This window comes from Pyricularia pennisetigena, chromosome 1, assembly GCF_004337985.1.
Source record: "Pyricularia pennisetigena strain Br36 chromosome 1, whole genome shotgun sequence".
NCBI classification, from domain to species: Eukaryota; Fungi; Ascomycota; class Sordariomycetes; order Magnaporthales; family Pyriculariaceae; genus Pyricularia; species Pyricularia pennisetigena.
Window position 1 is genome coordinate 3,884,245 of NC_043740.1, and position 16,379 is coordinate 3,900,623.

Consider the following 16,379-nt stretch of genomic DNA (forward strand, 5'->3'; position numbering starts at 1 on the left):
ATTGGACGCCCTCCTGCTTCGCCGGGAATCGACTGCGCGCATACTCAAGGCAGGCCTCGTGCGCGGCGTGCATCAGCGCTATGGGAATTGCAGGGAGTGCATTTAGCGGTGCGGTGGCAGGGCCGGCGGTCGAGGCCTCTGCGGTAGGGGGTGCGTCCACCACGAAAGCGTAGCGGTCGCGGGAGCTCTGGTCCGCCCGCATGTCCTGTTTCCGGTCTACCGCCTTGAGAAATGCATTCAGCGTGTCCAGGGTAGACATTTCCCGAAACGACAAACACCGGCGTCAACATGCTGCGTCGGTCATACTCAACCGCCCTCCCCACGAAGGGCGGGTACGTGAGCATGTCGAGGCGTGCGCGGAGGAGAGCTCGGTTTGCGGCCTCGCCCGCGCGCAGACGGGCGACCAAATCGGCGTCCCAAACACCACCGCACCGCACGCCCTTGTTCCGTAGAACCTTGGCGCGCTGGATGGGCGAGTAGAGCGCCGCCAGGTCATCGAGGGCGGCGACGGCGCTGCCGACGTGGTGGAATTTGCGCCGGAAGCCGGCTGTTTGCTCGTGGTGCGTCCTGTCGCTGTTGTTGGTCTCGACGCAGATAACACATTGCTGGTGGGTGCTTGCGATAGGCTCGAACAGCTGGATGATGGCTAGATCTTGGTAGGGTTTGAAGGAGAGGCCTTTGCTGTCAGTGCTAAACTCGAGTCGGAGTAGCCATTGAGTGAAGGAAAAGATATCCGATAAAGCCTCGACCGAGTCGAAACCTTCAGGGCGCGAGGCGGTTGTGATGATATCTTGGAGGTCATTGTTGGCTTTGGCGATGAAGGTGTGCAGGGTCTTTTACAGGTTAGTGAGAATGTCTAACGGATAAAAGACAGTACCTTACTTTTTCCGTCCACCTTCTCATGGTTGTTGCCACTATCTTGGTCCGGGACATGTCTGCTATCTGGTTTCAACTGTATTTTGGAGCAAATGTGGAGCGAAATGCAAACCTCGGGCGGGCTAATGGTAGAACCTTTAGAAAGCTATAGCGACAGCTCTCTTCCCTTTTGATACTGCAAACAAAGTCTTTGTGTCGATACTGATAAACATATATACAATGCACAGCCCCGAAGTATATCCATATGGGTCCTTTCAATATTCTCGATCTAACAACTCACCCTGATGACCCTGAGGGTATAGCAATGGCATCAGAAGCGATTTAGCAGGTACATCTATCACTCCGCAATTGTAGACGTCGTTACACACTCGAAAGGCCCTATTGTAGAAGCTTGGCACAATATTGCGACATACCCAGCCCTGTTCACACAGTTGTTAAAGACCTATCGCCTAGGGATAAATCCCCTGCTTTTTGAAGCAAAGACGGTAGCCAACATATCCAATTCATTCCACGGTTGTATCCTTGGTCTTGTCTCTCACTATGTTGCAGCATCAGCAGAGATAAGGGGTATGTCACGCATGACGGCGGTGTAAGATTTCCAAGCACTGTCTTCACAGACGGGAAAGACCGATTATAGTGATGGAGCGAGACTGGGACCTTACCTAATGACCTAAGACAACTGTGCAGGCAAACCAAAGCTGCACGTCATAGTCCATTAGTTTATTTGCTCTGATCCTCTAATCTCAATCAAATGGAATCCTTCTGAGACCATCTCCACCGATGCCTCTCTTTCGCATCTCTGCGGCTGCCGCTACGCTGCTAGGCACCTTGATCCCACAGCATTCGCCCCAACCATTCTGCTGGTGCATGTGCCTGACGCCCCCCTCATCATTGAAAACCTCGACCTGCCCGCCCTCAGTCTCCTCATCTTCAGGCTGCAAACCAGCCAGATCTTGCTCCGTCATGCCCTCTGCGGCGGGGATCAAGCTGCCGAAGAGGAAGTGCTGCATGACAGGCAGCTTGTTGAGGACTTCGGCAACAAACATCCTCCGCATGCCCCCCTCTACCTTGGACCACGACTTGGCAGCCGAGATGTCGTCGAGCATGGGGCTGTGCCAGCGCAGGCCCTGCACGGTTTTGGTGCTGTTGACGAAGTCGACCTGGTCGAGGTAGAGGTAGTCGTGGCCGAACTCCTCGATAGTCAACTGCTGGTGGATGGCAAGAGGTGTGATGAAAGGATGGTGAAGTAGCTGCGAGGCGCCAAAGAGGAAAGGTAAAAACTGGTAATCGTCCAACCCCCACACTCCGTGGGATCCTGCCGGCTCGAGGTAATATGTAGACTGCACAAGACGCATGACTTGCAGATATTTGACAAAGACGCGCAGCACAAGCGCGGGAAAGTCGGACTTTGTAACAACGCCAAGCTGGTATAGACAGAGAAGCCACATGAGAAAATTGAGCTCGTGACCTGAGCCGTAATCGATGCGCATCCTGTTACCAAAAGACTGGCCCAGGTACGTGACAACTTCTGCTATTGCGTCTCCCTCGTCCTTAATCCCAAGTTTCTTGTGCCATGATGGAGCCCTCTCCTTGACCTTGTCGAGAAAATCCCTGAATCGTTTGTTGCCAAACCGCGAGCCTCCCTGTTCGTCCGGCGGGGACTGCTTCACAAGCTCCGAGGCCTCGTCCAACAATGCATTGATGGTCTGCACCGTAGGGCTAAGATCCGAGTCTTTGATGGCGGAGATGGGCTTGTCGACGACTGCGTCGGAAAGCCCAAAGACAAAGGCGAGAATGAGTTTGTATGTCGGTGAAGCAACAAACAAATCATGGTCCTTCTTTGAAAGGATGCGCCTCGTAGGTATTTTGAACTGCGTCTCTGAAGATGTGCCAGTCGGCGGCGGAAGATCGGGCGTCTCTGGTACTGGGATAGGATTTGAAGGAGCTGGTCGCCTCCGTCGTGGTTCGAGCTTTGGGAGGCGGTCTTTGAGGCTCGGTACAGACGCAGCTGCGGTGGCACCGTCTGTTGTTGGTTTGGCTTGGGGATTCGTTGACGTCGACAAAGGAGGCCCGGAGGCAGTACTTGATGCCATGATTAGAGTATATTTGTTTCGTTCTAGGAGGGACTATGAGTAGGTCTCTTTTCAGGTAAATGCCTTCTGTCTCAATATGTAAAGCTGAGCAGTTTAAGGGACTTGATGGCTGGATGTACGATCAAAAGGTCACATAGGATGCTGCAGGACGTGGTGGTGGTTGAAGTGAGTTCTCTAGAGAGTTCTCTGCGACTTCAATGCCCCGCATCACAACGGTGCTGCAGTCAGGGTACCTTCGTAGTGGAGCAGCTACAGCTCCCAGAAAAAATGGGGCGATGTGACATCAGTACCATTGAAGTCCCCCGAAAGAGAAGATTTGATGTCTGTTTTCAACAAAGTAAAATATTAAGGCAGATAACCACCTGTCTCGCAGCCACTTTGTACCAGGGTAGTTTAATATTTGAAGGGACTATATTACACTGTCTGGTCAAAATTTAACTTGACAGTAAGGTTCAGCGCTGCACATGTCCAACACCTTTCAGTTCTCATCGTAACGCCAGAAATGGTTCTACTCTTGTTATATACCAGCTTGTTTGGCTCGCACAGCAGCGGTAATAGGTACAGTGTAATACTGTCTCAGCTTTTCAAGGTATGGTCAAGATGGTATCGACTTTGGCTATTTAAATACCTTGCTAAGCAATGTGCTCAGAAAACGGGAGCCAAGATGCTTTTACGTTCAGCTTTCATTGGATCGCGAGTCAAAGTATGGTTGTTTGGGGTTTGATCTTAAGATTTGCCGACCCATATGCCATTGAAGGAAAGGCAGAACCAGACAGTCGGTGATTGATCTGTTTAGCACACTCTTTGTTCTTGACACCCCGATTACGTCTCGTGCAGGCTGCAGGCTGTGTTCATAACACGGTACCTACATGAACTACATGAAAGCATTCCCAGCCCGCCTTGAGTGGGTTTGCCAGTCACGATGGTACAAAGTGCAATCTGGTGGAGATTCAACTAGATTTTACTGCCCCTCATTGGCCATATGGGCACCTTATGTGGGCCTTAGACAGGCATTCCTACCAAAAGCTGCCCTCGATTTGGAGAAACTGGTAATTGTTTTTAATGGAATGAAAATCGTCGCAACAAGAAAGCTTCACTCGCTTTCGCTACGCCTCAGCACAAACGACATCATGCCATCAAGAGGAGAACCAGCGGCACTCGTTTCACACATACCGCGGGTTGACGGCTCTGCGATATATTCTCATGCCGGCTACACGGTAACAGCGTCGGCAAATGGACCTATTGAGGCCCAGAGGCGCGACGAAGACCCGTACGAGGCTCTGGTCGACGTGATCGTACGACCAGCAGCAGGGGTCGGAGGTACGATTTTTGAAAATTTCGTCTCAGACATCGAACCACGTTGTTATCGGCCATCTGAAAGCTCACTATGAATTTGAGCATAAATAGGAACGAGGGAACGCCATCTAGAGTCTCTCTTGCAAGCTACACTGCGCCAAATAATCCTGGTCAAAAACTTTCCCCGCGGCTTGATCCAAGTTGTACTGCAGGTGAAGTCATCACCCGAAAACTATTACGCTAATACGAAGCTGGTTCAGGCAAACTTGGTAAGGACCGCTGTACTTTGTATCTTTATTCGATCCATCTTATTCACATATGCCCAGCCCTTGAGACAGCCATTCTTGCATAGCTGAGAAAACACACTGACAACTTTCGCCAGAACTTGCCGATTATACCAGCCCTGCTGCAAGCCGCTGTTTTGGCTCTTCTCTCGGCGGCGATCCCTCTGAGAGCAACGGCTACCTGTACCGTGGTAGCCGTTGTTGCTGGCACCGATGGAGAGACGGAAAGCAGGCTGATTCTGGACCCGTCGCCCCGGGAAGCCGAGGACGCGCGGTCGGTACACGCACTGGCCTTCACCTCAGGGGACAGATTGATTCTTGCAGAGAGCGAGGGCCATTTTACAATGCAAGAATGGGCTGATGTCCATGCCAAGGCACTGAAGATCTGTTGCGGACCAGTTCGGGACCCCCGCAGCAACGACATGGACATGGGCGACGATAACGGCACTGACGTGGAAGGCCCCAACATGCGGCACTTCATCCGAGAGACAATGGCTGCCAAGGTCTCTGCAGATCTGCACTGGAAAGGCTGAGTGATGGAAGGTGGACATCTACCGACCATGCTTGCTCATTGATGATTGGAGCCTGCCGAGTATTTCCGAACCATGGTTGGACCGGCTCGGTGCAACACTGTGTATCGTACATCCATCTCGGGATGAAGCAAAACGGTGTGTGGACAGTGAATCGGTTTACCGACAGGAGAAGGGGGGAAGGGGCCAAGAGCAAAAAGATGCTGCAGAGCCGCGGGAATGTGGACGAAGAGCAGGGCGGCATACGGCGGTCTGCAATTGAATGACCTTTTTAGGAGCTTGGTTCAGTCTTTACCTCCGGTAAATTGTCATGTTCATCGCGGCTCAAGTCTATGATGCTCAATCGCTGAAAAAAACTTCGGCAAAGAGGCTTGCGGGGGGGCCTGTACCCGCCATTTCCAACGTTCTCAAACATTATGTGGATTTCGTTACAGGGCTTGCGCTTGGAAACGACGACGTTTCATCTCAGCCCTTTTCCCAGCTCCCTTTAGTGGCGTGATTCCAGGCGCCAAAAAAGGGCTTTCTCCAGCTGTTGACGGGGCGTTGATCCAGCCTGTGTTCCTGTTGGCGGATTGTCGGGTCTGGTAGCAACAGTAGGTCCCTGGGATTCCTGAGGACCATATTTGTGTGGCAGGGCCCTGGTCTGGCTTGAACACGTTGTAACCTCAGACCCGCCCGCTCTAACGGAGAACACAGAAAACCCAGCAAAACAAGCAGACAGTATGCACAATACAGAGAATGAATTGTATCGCAGGAAAGTATATATGCTGTATGTGGTCAAATTCAGGACCAAGGTTCTTTTTTACGTCTTCATACTTACTTACATGAAACCTCGAATTGATTGACCCAGTTGATGCATCGCCCTGAATATTTTCTGGCTGGTGTTCATTACGGACAGGGTAGTAGGCATATTGTTTCTCGAGGCGCTACTGAGAAAGACGACCCCCATGTGTGATCTCCGTATGTGGGTCAGACACAAGGAGAAGACTGGCATGAACCCCTTTTGCAGCCATCCCGGAGGACGTTCATTGATCGCTAGAGCCAAGAATGCAAGCCGTCAAAGTCGGGACGACTTCGGACGACCTTTCTTATTTTGATTGGTTTGATCTATGCGGCCTTCTTTTTCTCGTCTTTTTGTTTTGCTAAGATAATAGTCTTACAAGACGTAGCATCAAAGGAGCTAAAACGACTATACCAGGTTGATAGGTTCAGTGGGGCCCAAACCCATGACAAAAGACTGGACGATACTACCAAAAGTGGCACTTGAATCGATACCTTACCGCCGGTAATGCCAAAACCATCCGAGACAAGCCGATGAGCAAGGTACGTACTTCACAGAGCCCGCGTATATCCTTGCTCATCGTTATGTCGGACAAGCTGGTTAGTTTGTGTTGTGCAACGCGGCCCAGCTCCTTACTGTACAATTACGTCTCGCCCCTTCCTTGCCCCTCCAACCTCTCGTTGTGCCGTGCAGGGGATAAGAGTATCAGGTCTGGAATCGCTCGAGACCCGACCCTGGCAAGCCACCCAGATTCACAATGCAAATGATGATAAACGGCTATACCGGCACCACTGCGCTACAGTACGTGCCTTCAAAAACATCTACGAATGAAGGCTCGATCCGCCACACAAATCAAGAGGGGCGTTACCGTTGTGGACGCAGCTACGAAGGCTCTCTTTTATGCGTCTTTTGCTGTGGCGCAGAGTTTCTGAGGACTGAAGCCGGTGCCATATATAACGATGCGCTTCAGTTATGATACGCTCTTGATTCTGACCGTTGCACAAAAGTTTCTTCAACACGGAGCACAAAGAAAATGATGATCTGAAGCTTTCAGGCAGTCGGATAAGCTGAAGAATTAGGACAGAGCGGCACAATCAGCCTCAAATCAACGGAAAAAAACTGACAGTTGTTGTCCACAACGGCAGGACCCGTCTCCTGCATTGAAGACCTCAGCACTACTGTAGATAGGTACAGATGGCAACCGGGACTGTGGGGGGTGTCACAGTGCTACTGCACATTGGACAGATAAAAACACTCATTGTCGAAAATGATCGACCAAGGATTAGTGTTTTGTGGAGTCGCTAATAATACATCCCTTTTTTATGTGCGTAAATGCGTGGTAAAAGTTTCCACCCACGAGCCAAAAGGAGCGGTGGAAAGCCAAGACAAAGCCAAGAGTAGCTCCTAGCCTTGCAAGGGAGAGCTGCGGTGCCAAAATTTGAGGGGAGCATGGGAGCACGTTGTGTCCGGAATATTAAAACGTCTCGATGGCAGGTTCGTAGCGAGTGGCTGCGATGTTCTGTTCTTTCGGTCTTCAGTCTTCTCAGTTGTAGGCCCAAACCCTTTGTCGTTTCGTCGTTTTGTTCTGTCATTTTTTTCGTCCCCCCTCCTTTTCTTTTCCCCCTCCTCAGCGGACAGTAGAGCTCTGGTAGTTCTCTAGAAATTGCCTGTTTTGGCGTGGGCTCTTCCTGTTCTGCGACTCTCCGATCAACCCATCATCCATCTCAACCCCGACCATCGCTTGATCGTTTCTTTGCATCTTTCTTTTCGCTCGGTTCTTTTCTCGTGGCTGGTCTCCTCATCTTTCATTTTACGGCTTTTTTTTATATACTCGGAACTTAATACCCAATACGCACTCATCCTTCTTCTTTTCAGCCCTGCCAAGTTTAACAACATCGACAAAGACGAAATTCGGACTTAGACCAGGTGTCATTTGTTACGCTGCTTTTAACGCTTTTCACCAACTTTAAATACCCACAGTCAAAAGTCAATTGGCACTCCGGTAGCTCGACACTTGGCATCCGATCCCACGTGCGTTCAGCTCCTGCAGTAGGCGCAAGGCATCACACAGCACAAGGACCAATAGGATCTTCCAAGTCAGCCAGGTTTCGGCACTTCCATTTGCTCGCCTGCATAGTCCCTGCTTATCGCTGGGATTCACAAGTGCGACGTGTTGTGCAGTTTGTGGCTAGCATCGATTGTGGCACAACAAATCGACAGTAAGTGGTCACCCACGAGTCTCGACACGTCCCGTTCCAGTGCGCTTCATCGTCGTTTAGGGTAGGTGTGGGTGCTCCGGGATCGATGTCCTTGCCCCTCACATTATTTCCTTTTTCCTATTGCGGGCAACTGGGGACAGGGGCTTTGTGGTGTACCGTGGAGATAAGCAAAGGATGGATGGAGCCAGGAAGAGGAACACCAAGGGGGAAGAAGACAAAACGTTAAAAGAAGGGGGGAGCATTGTGACGAACGTGACAGGAGCTGACAGTACTGGGGAACACAACAGGAACGCATCGGAATTAGCGCAACGAGATCTGTTCCAGCAGGACGGGAGATTTCAGTTTGGTTGCATTTCGGTGAAACCAACAAAGAAGCCAGCCAGCATCGATCGGTCAAGTTCCTCGCCTCCCGAGAATTAGATCGTTGCCTGCGTTTGCTGTCAGCCTGCAGCTACGTGCTAGGCCAAGCTAGCTTACTGTGTTGTATCCGTTTCCGAAGAAGCCGCACCCCTGCGACTTGTGCTGCGTCCACTGGGACCCGCCCCGAAAATACCTAATCACACCTACCAAGCAAGGCCCAAGTATTGTATAACCGCCCGGTAATCAGAGCAAAGCCCACCCACCATGGCCGCCGACTCCGCAATCTGTTCGCCCACTTCGCTGCTGCATCCCACCCTCTCGCGCCCCGAGGGCCTTAAAACCTCGGAACGTCCCAAGACATCATCGGTGGCATTTAACGACCCTATATCCCTCAACTCTGTCCTAAGCCTAGACGACGCAAAATCTAAGATTCGCAAGAATGCTGCCGATCTGACCACAGTAGCGCCTGCACTCGCTGCCGCCTCCGCCTCTGCATCTGCAGCAGTCGCCGCTGACCCTGTTACCTCCAAGCTCTTGGGCCACCACCGGAGTACGCCTTCGGTTGACGGAATCCCTCGTCAGACTTTGATGAAGGCTCTCGCCTCAGTTGCTCGCACCCACAAGCCCGATCCTCTTGCCTTGAACGACATGCTCTCCAAACAGACCGGGGTTGACCCCCGCCCCGACACAGCCACGTCGTCGCAAAAGCTCTGTGATGCGCTCAACGACTTGGCCGCCCGCACCTCAACGCCCACCACAGCGTACCCCAGTCTCCAGTCACCTTGCTTTTACCACTCACGGTTCGAGGAGAATGTCAACATCGACAAGGTCCTCGAGGAGATCAAGAGCGATGAGTACATGTCGCATTCCCGTCTGGTGCAGACTGCCACCGGCGTCCGCGAGGTCGCCAAGCAGTTGCAGAGGAGACCCATCAAGCGCGCAGTGCGCAACATCATGATCGTCACCAAGGCTCGCGACAACGAGCTCGTCCTCCTCACCAGGGAACTCACCCAGTGGCTTCTCAGGACTCCGCGTTACGGCTCCAGTCTGGGCGTCAACGTCTACGTCGACGCCAAGCTGCGCAACTCGAAGCGCTTTGGTGCGGCCAGCATTTTGGCAGAAAACCCTCGCTTCGAGACGATGCTGCGCTACTGGTCCCCCGACCTGTGTTGGAGCCATCCTGAGAAGTTCGATCTCGTCCTAACTCTGGGTGGCGACGGCACTGTGCTCTTCACCTCTTGGCTGTTTCAGCGCGTCGTACCCCCAGTCCTCTCGTTTAGCCTTGGCAGCCTGGGTTTCTTGACCACATTCGAATTCGAAAAGTACAAGGCTCACCTGGACCGCATACTCGGTACTGAAGGTATGCGTGTCAACCTGCGCATGCGCTTCACCTGCACCGTCTACCGCGACGGCTCGTCCATGGGCCAAGAGCAAATCATGGAGGAGGGTGAGCAGTTCGAGGTGCTGAACGAGCTCGTCATCGACCGTGGCCCATCACCCTATGTGTCGAGCCTGGAGCTGTACGGCGACGATGACCTCCTGACCGTCATCCAGGCCGACGGCTGCATCTTCTCAACCCCGACCGGTTCGACCGCCTACTCGCTGTCGGCAGGTGGTTCGCTTGTGCACCCAGACATCCCCGCAATCCTGCTCACCCCAATCTGCCCGCACACTCTGTCCTTCCGGCCCATGGTGCTATCGGACACGATGCTGCTCAAGGTGACTGTGCCGCGCAACAGCCGCGCGACAGCATACTGCGCCTTTGACGGCAAGGGCCGCGTTGAGCTCAAGCAGGGCGACTGTGTCACAATCACGGCTTCTCAGTATCCTTTCCCTACCGTCGTCCGAACCGACACGGAGTGGTTCGACTCAGTGTCGCGCACCCTGCGCTGGAACACGCGCGCCGCCACCCAGAAGGCTTTTGAGCCCGGCACCAAGGAGGGTGCTGCCTCTGGCAGCGACGATTGCGAGGATCCTGATTGGGACATTGACACCGACTCGGCCTGCTACGTCAGCGAGGAGGGCAGTATGGCGGCTAGTCCGTTGCGGAGGCAGATGAGTCTTCTTGGGATGTGATCGGAAAATTCCGTCTAGATTCATGGCGTCTTTGCATCTAATCTCAACTCAAAACAACAAAAAGTGATAAACCGTCTTCCTTTTCTATACTTTATGATAAAGAAACCTTTTCTGCAGCATTTTTGGGCGAGCATCATTCCACCACTTGACGAGTCCTCGTGATGGACACATTTCACACCGGACAATGTTTTGTTTCCCTTTTTCTTCTTCTTTTCAGAGGTCTCATAAACATCAACCATTGCATGGGATGTGATAGATTTTTCCGGTATTTACATAGTTCAAAGAGTATTTACTCCCCCATCTGTTGGCACACTTTGTGATGTTTCTGTTCAAAATGAGAATTGCTCATGCAACACCGCCTAAGTGATTGATGTCTTTTTTTTTTTTTTTTTCTCCCCTCTTTCCCTCCTCCGTCCACCAACGACTACAATGTATTCTATCAGTATTATTGTCCATCTGTTTTTGCACCGCCTAAACAAGATCATGTCTGATGTTTCACAGGATAAAAATAAAGAAGGAAAGAAACCCTTGACAAAAAGAAGACAAGGCGGAAAAGCAAAACTGCCCCACCCCCGACAGGATGGAGATCAACCAGTCCTTGCCCCTCATTTCAGCCAGTCGTTTAAGCGCCCAACCGCACTCTAATCCTTCACCGCTCCGCCTCGGATAGCCCCTGATCACAGAAGGTTTGATACCGACGACCATTAAGGAGTTACAGCCCCAATCTACTCAGATCGGCAGCCAGCCCCAGGGCCGACAGCTGTTTGCCGTCATGCCTGTGGTCGTGACCAGCCTGCCACCTCTCCTGAGTCGGGCTGCCGCAGTTGAGATCGAACCACCAGTGCGGCTGGTGGTTGTCGATTGTCCGCAGCGCATATGCGACGGAGCTGCCGTACAGGTTGCAGCGCGGGACGTCGAGACCCGGCTCCAGGTAGAAGTCGTAGGAGCGGCAGCCGCCGGTGCTCTTTTTGCTTGCCTTTTGTTTGTTGAGGGCGTTCCTGTTAGTGGTCTTGATGATGGTCCGTTCACTATGCTCCTGAAGAAAGCATCACCGGAAGAGAAGGAAAGGACAGTTCAGGAGGGATGGTTTACCTTGCAGAACTGCCAACACCCCTCGAGCGTCACGGGCTCGTTGGCCTTGTTGTTGACGTACTGCGCCAGGAAGTAGTTGCCCACGTCGAGGCCGTGCACGCCGCAGTAGACATTGCGCGGTCTGGGCGTCTCACCGGCCGGGGCGTCGGTGGCGCACAAGGTCCTGGTTGGGTTCAAGGTCGTCGCCAGCGTCTGAGCGATTGACGCCGTGGTAATGGGCATGACGGTGGTGTCGATCACGCATGTGGTCGTGGCGGCGGTGGCGCTGCCCGAGTCGGCCGTCTTCGTCGCCGTCGCCGTCGTCACGTCGTCAGAGTCGTCCGTGTCGGGTACAGTCGTGCCCACGGTCGATGAAAGCGCGGGATCCAGGCTGACGGTAGATGTGGGCGAGGTCGTCGTTGTCAGGCTAGTTGTGTATGCATCCGTGACTTCCTCAAGCGAGACGGTTGTGGTGGGAGGAGCAGTGCCCTCCGAACTGGGCGTCAACGTGGTCATCTCATCGCCAAACTCACTAGTCGTCAGCACTGGCACGTCGGTGTTTGGCAGCTCGGTTGAGTCGGAGCTGAGACTGGTCACACTTGTTGCAACAGAATCGTCGCAATCGGTCTCGGTCGCAACCCAGTGGCCCCGGCTAATGTTGTACGAGTGCGGCATCCCTGTGGTGCCGACAGTCGGGTTCGCAGCCGCCGAGGTGCTATTGTGCCACGCCGACGTCGCCGTGGTTGCGATGCAGTAGTCGCAGCTGGTGGTCGTGGTGTCATTCAGGGGTAGGTACAGAGTCGTGATGACGTCGACGGTTGTGGTCTCGGTCACGAGGCTGAGGGGGCAACCCGTTGACGACGACGACAATGAAGTCAGGATAGGCAAGACGGATGTGCTGCCGGCGCTAGTGCCGTTGGTGGTCTGGTTGTGCGCGTGCTGATGACCACCGGTCGGTCTGGGCGTCGTCGCGTTGCCACCGCTGGACCGCGTCACATGGACGGTGTTGGTGAAGTATATCCCTCCGCGAGGGTGCAGACCCCAATTCTGTTGCGGCTGCTGAGCCGGTCGGTCATTAGAGCCTGACTCCTCGACCTGATTTCCAGAAGGAATGGGAACTGTATGTAACTCACCTCGACTGCTGCTTTGGGGGCGGCGAGTACCCCGGCGCTTAGGAGAGCGGCTACCTGGAGGTAACTTGCAGGATGCATCTTGCAGGCAAACTGTGCGATTATTTTGTGAATGAGTGAAAAGTGGTGACTGGTTGGGCCACTGAAAAATAATGAATGATAGGACCCTTTTCAGAACAGGTGGTCAAGGAGTGGCTGCTGTTGCGCGGATACAGAAAGCAGAATCATCAAACACGATATGGCCCGACCATCATGGATCTTTATAGTTGGGATCCATCACAGTTTGCAAAGGTCCGCAGGGCGAAGACGCCGATCAGCGACTGGATCCAGACTCAATCTATTGGGGTTTTGTCACGAAGCTAGAATATCAAGGGAGCCTTGGTGTAGGAGACGCATTATGCAGAGCCTGAAATGTGTGTGGCCGCGGTGTGTAGAAGGGATAGTGTCCATAACAGTTAGTCTGCGAAGGGACCCTTATCATGGCCCTCGAGAAATCAATATTGAACTTGGGCAAGGGAACAATGCTGAGAGACAAGGACTCAATTTGTCCACTTTCGTACGGCGCAAATTTCAAGCTCCGCCCTTGCGGAAAAAGAGTCAAGCAGAAAACTACCAGAGTGTCATGAAAGACAATGAGCAGCGGTCTTAAAGAAGAAAAATCATATAATCCGTAAAGATACATTTCATGCCAAGTATAAGTAAACCCCTTTGAATGAAATGCAGATGCAGTGAGGGGTATCAGACCGGCGCAAGCTCCATAACTCCAAATTCTCACCCCCGACAGGGAGGTGAAAAATTATATGCATCGAAAGACCAAAAGAAAACAAAAAAAGATACCATCATCATGAGGGAGGCTACTGTATGCCCGGGCCTCGGTGTGCCTGTCCATTCATAACAATCTGTGGCGGTCATGTCGGGTTGAATCCATTGTTTGGGTGGTGTGATTGACGTAAATCACTCCTCCCAAACGGTCTCCAAGTCAATATCCCCTCGTCGTTCAGCGCCGCAGACACTCCACCGCTTGCGCTTGTCTCTTGAACCGAAGCCCCCCAAGGTCCTGCCTCTAGACGGAACGTCTAAGCTTGAACGGCCCTTGGTTTCATGGCCTTCGGCTCGCTCAGCAGCGTCGGCAGCGGCCTTCAGCTGCGCAATCCTCTCCGCCTCCAAAGCTGCCTCCTCGGCATCAGGTGAATCCGGGATTGTTTCCAAACTGGAAATGCTAGGACTGCGGGATCTTGTCGAAGTTGGGGTGGAGGGAATCGACGAAGTAATAGACGTGGCCGATGTGTAGCTAGAGATAGAGTCATAAGACCTGTAAGAGGACGAGGGAGTGGTGGGAGAGGAAGCTCCCGAAGCGCTAGCGCCGCCCAGAATGTTGACGTGGCGTAGCGGTGAAGCCGGCCGCCGGACGCGGGCCAAAGGGACCGACGATCCTGCGAAGCTAAGGTTTGGCGAGCTGTTGCGCTCGCCAACCCTGCGTTCTTGGTCAAAGACCGAGACGCGTGTCGGTGATGTTGGAAAGGCCTCGTCAGCTGGCTTCCTTGGAAGCCTCACTTGCTGCGGCCTGATGGGTGACCGCGACGGGCTCGAGCTGGGCTGAGGAGAAAAGAGTATATGACCGGCGCCGTTGGCACCAGGTAACGATTGAGTGCGGATCATGGGAGGGGCGAGTGTGCTAGCGGCTGATTTTGAACGGGTGTGATGCGAGATGCCGCTGAGTGGCGAGGTGGTCCTTGGTCGGTATGGGAGGTTTGCGGGAACGGTCCAGGAAGGCGAGCTTGGTGATGCCGGCTCGGTGCATCGACGGACGTTGGGCGGCTTTTGGGGCAGCTCGAACTCGGCAATCTCTGACAGACTGTGCAGTCGGAGCATGGGCAAAGGAGAAGTCCTGAAGGCTTCCATCCTCTCTGTCTCTGGAACGGGCTCCATCTTGCCTGCTATCGGTTTTTCTTCACTCGGGTCTCTTCCTGTTCTCTCTGTCCTCTTGAGGCGAACCCGATGTCGCTATGTCGCAATTGGAGGCATGGAGCGGCGCTGTTGGGGAGAAGTGAAAAAAAACGTGTGGAATGACTAGAAGTCGAGTTGGTCCGAGATTCTAATATCCTAGTGCCAAGGAGTAGTAGCTTTGGGAGGCGGATTTGTCGTGGCGCGATTTAGCCGTTCTGCCACGGGCCTGGAAGACGGCGCGGGGCTGGGACGGGCCAAAAGCAACCGTGGTATTGGGACCAAAAGCGGTTTTGTCCTAGATCGTCGAACAGTGGCTTTGAAGAAGGCTGACCTCGGCCAATATGCGAACTTGGGAGGGAGACGAAAGTGTATCGATTTGCACGCCACCAAAAAGGAAAGTCGTGATGAGAGGACGTTGCTTTTGATTGTGGTGCTTCTTTTGGCCCGCTACTTTGGGTTTGGCGGTGGTGCAACAATAGTAACCGGGTTGAGATTTGACAGACACGCGAAGAAAAAAAAAAAAAAAAAAAAAAAAAAAAGCGAGCGAGCGAGTGAGTGAGTTGAGTGAGTGAGTGTGAGCTGAAGAGGAGAAAAATGAATGAAGAGAAATTGCGGTTCGCGTTAAGTACAACCGACAACCCAAGTTTGTTAGGAGCCAAAAACTGCTATGCTGTAGACTCGAGCGAGGGAGCAACGGTGTGCACCCGGCAGAAACGGTTCGAGGGGGTTCAAGGTACGTGCACCTCCTGGCTCAGGGCAGGCAGGCAGGTGCCGGTAATTGGATTGGGTTTGTTTTCTTTTTTTGTCACCACATTAGGGTTGGTTCGTCGTTGCTGAGGTTGCTACTATTTTCAAGTCGCCGCAGCCGTTATTTGCACTGTCGTCCATGTCTGATCCAGATGGCGGCATGGAAATGAGCAAAACACACAGCCCCGTGACTATTATGCTCAACTACCGGCCTCGGCCATAGAGACCCTGAGATTCGGTAGGGGGAAAAAAGACATAGAAGATTGGGGGGTTGGGTCTCGGTCGGGATGGCTGATGAGGCAGGCGGACAGGGCAAATAAGGGGCGTCCCCCCGCGTGCAGTTTGGAGCGTCGGTCCTGGTCCCTGTCCTAGCGGCTGTCAATACTGGATCCACCCTGGCATCACTTTCAAGGCTCTGCCTGTTTTTGATTGGCAGGCGTGGAGCACCACGAGCTGCGTGCATTTTTCTCGCATTTCCACCTCAAGCACATCCGAAGGTCATTCATTCAATGTATTGTTTGCCGGTACACCTTGGCGTGATTTCTTATTTCTTTGCAGCATTTCTATAGCACGTGGTCCATAATTAGACAAGTAATGAGCCTTGCCCGCCAGCATGAAATGATATGCAGTTGAATTCCAGCTTTGCCAACCCGATTTGGTCTTTGTCGGCGTTCCATCCATGTTAATTTTCCAGGATCTCTTGGAACCTGACAGATGCTATAGCTACAACAACAACAACAACAACAACCAAAAAAAAGGCCAGAAAATCATTTACCCCTCGCCTTGTTCCATTCTCTTCTGGGTGTTTATTTTGGTAGTAATTACTAAACACAGTCAGCTACAAGTCATGATTGCACCCACTTTTTCCTTCCACGGGAACAAATACCAAAAGTAGTGGAGGCTAAAGGAAGCAACATAACAAACCGAAGCGGATCTGGGGTGCAGGGCAACACCCCGTCAGCTTCCATG

The 16,379-nt window shown here is 52.8% G+C and overlaps 6 protein-coding genes across 6 annotated transcripts; 3 read left to right on the forward strand and 3 right to left on the reverse strand.

Moving 5' to 3' along the window:
- Window positions 1–44: 44 nt before the first annotated feature.
- Window positions 45–2,969, reverse strand: PpBr36_07706 (uncharacterized protein; the record flags this gene model as incomplete). The annotated part of the gene is made up of 2 exons (XM_029894841.1): window positions 45–833; window positions 1,704–2,969. 2 exons carry the CDS (start codon window positions 2,967–2,969, stop codon window positions 45–47), a joined length of 2,055 nt encoding a protein of 684 aa, XP_029748835.1.
- Window positions 2,970–4,099: 1,130 nt separating this feature from the next.
- PpBr36_07707 (uncharacterized protein) lies at window positions 4,100–5,082 on the forward strand (the record flags this gene model as incomplete). Its single annotated transcript, XM_029894842.1, has 3 exons — window positions 4,100–4,289; window positions 4,377–4,534; window positions 4,648–5,082. 3 exons carry the CDS (start codon window positions 4,100–4,102, stop codon window positions 5,080–5,082), a joined length of 783 nt encoding a protein of 260 aa, XP_029748836.1.
- A 3,621-nt stretch (window positions 5,083–8,703) lies between these two features.
- On the forward strand, window positions 8,704–10,515 carry PpBr36_07708 (uncharacterized protein; the record flags this gene model as incomplete). Its single annotated transcript, XM_029894843.1, has 1 exon — window positions 8,704–10,515. The coding sequence occupies one exon, from the start codon at window positions 8,704–8,706 to the stop codon at window positions 10,513–10,515; it is 1,812 nt and encodes a 603-aa protein (XP_029748837.1).
- Window positions 10,516–11,227: 712 nt separating this feature from the next.
- Window positions 11,228–12,797, reverse strand: PpBr36_07709 (uncharacterized protein; the record flags this gene model as incomplete). The annotated part of the gene is made up of 3 exons (XM_029894844.1): window positions 11,228–11,551; window positions 11,608–12,642; window positions 12,720–12,797. The coding sequence occupies 3 exons, from the start codon at window positions 12,795–12,797 to the stop codon at window positions 11,228–11,230; spliced, it is 1,437 nt and encodes a 478-aa protein (XP_029748838.1).
- On the forward strand, window positions 11,822–12,529 carry PpBr36_07710 (uncharacterized protein; the record flags this gene model as incomplete). The annotated part of the gene is made up of 2 exons (XM_029894845.1): window positions 11,822–12,339; window positions 12,385–12,529. 2 exons carry the CDS (start codon window positions 11,822–11,824, stop codon window positions 12,527–12,529), a joined length of 663 nt encoding a protein of 220 aa, XP_029748288.1.
- An 873-nt stretch (window positions 12,798–13,670) lies between the features above and the next one.
- Window positions 13,671–14,645, reverse strand: PpBr36_07711 (uncharacterized protein; the record flags this gene model as incomplete). The annotated part of the gene is made up of 1 exon (XM_029894846.1): window positions 13,671–14,645. One exon carries the CDS (start codon window positions 14,643–14,645, stop codon window positions 13,671–13,673), a length of 975 nt encoding a protein of 324 aa, XP_029748287.1.
- Window positions 14,646–16,379: the final 1,734 nt, after the last annotated feature.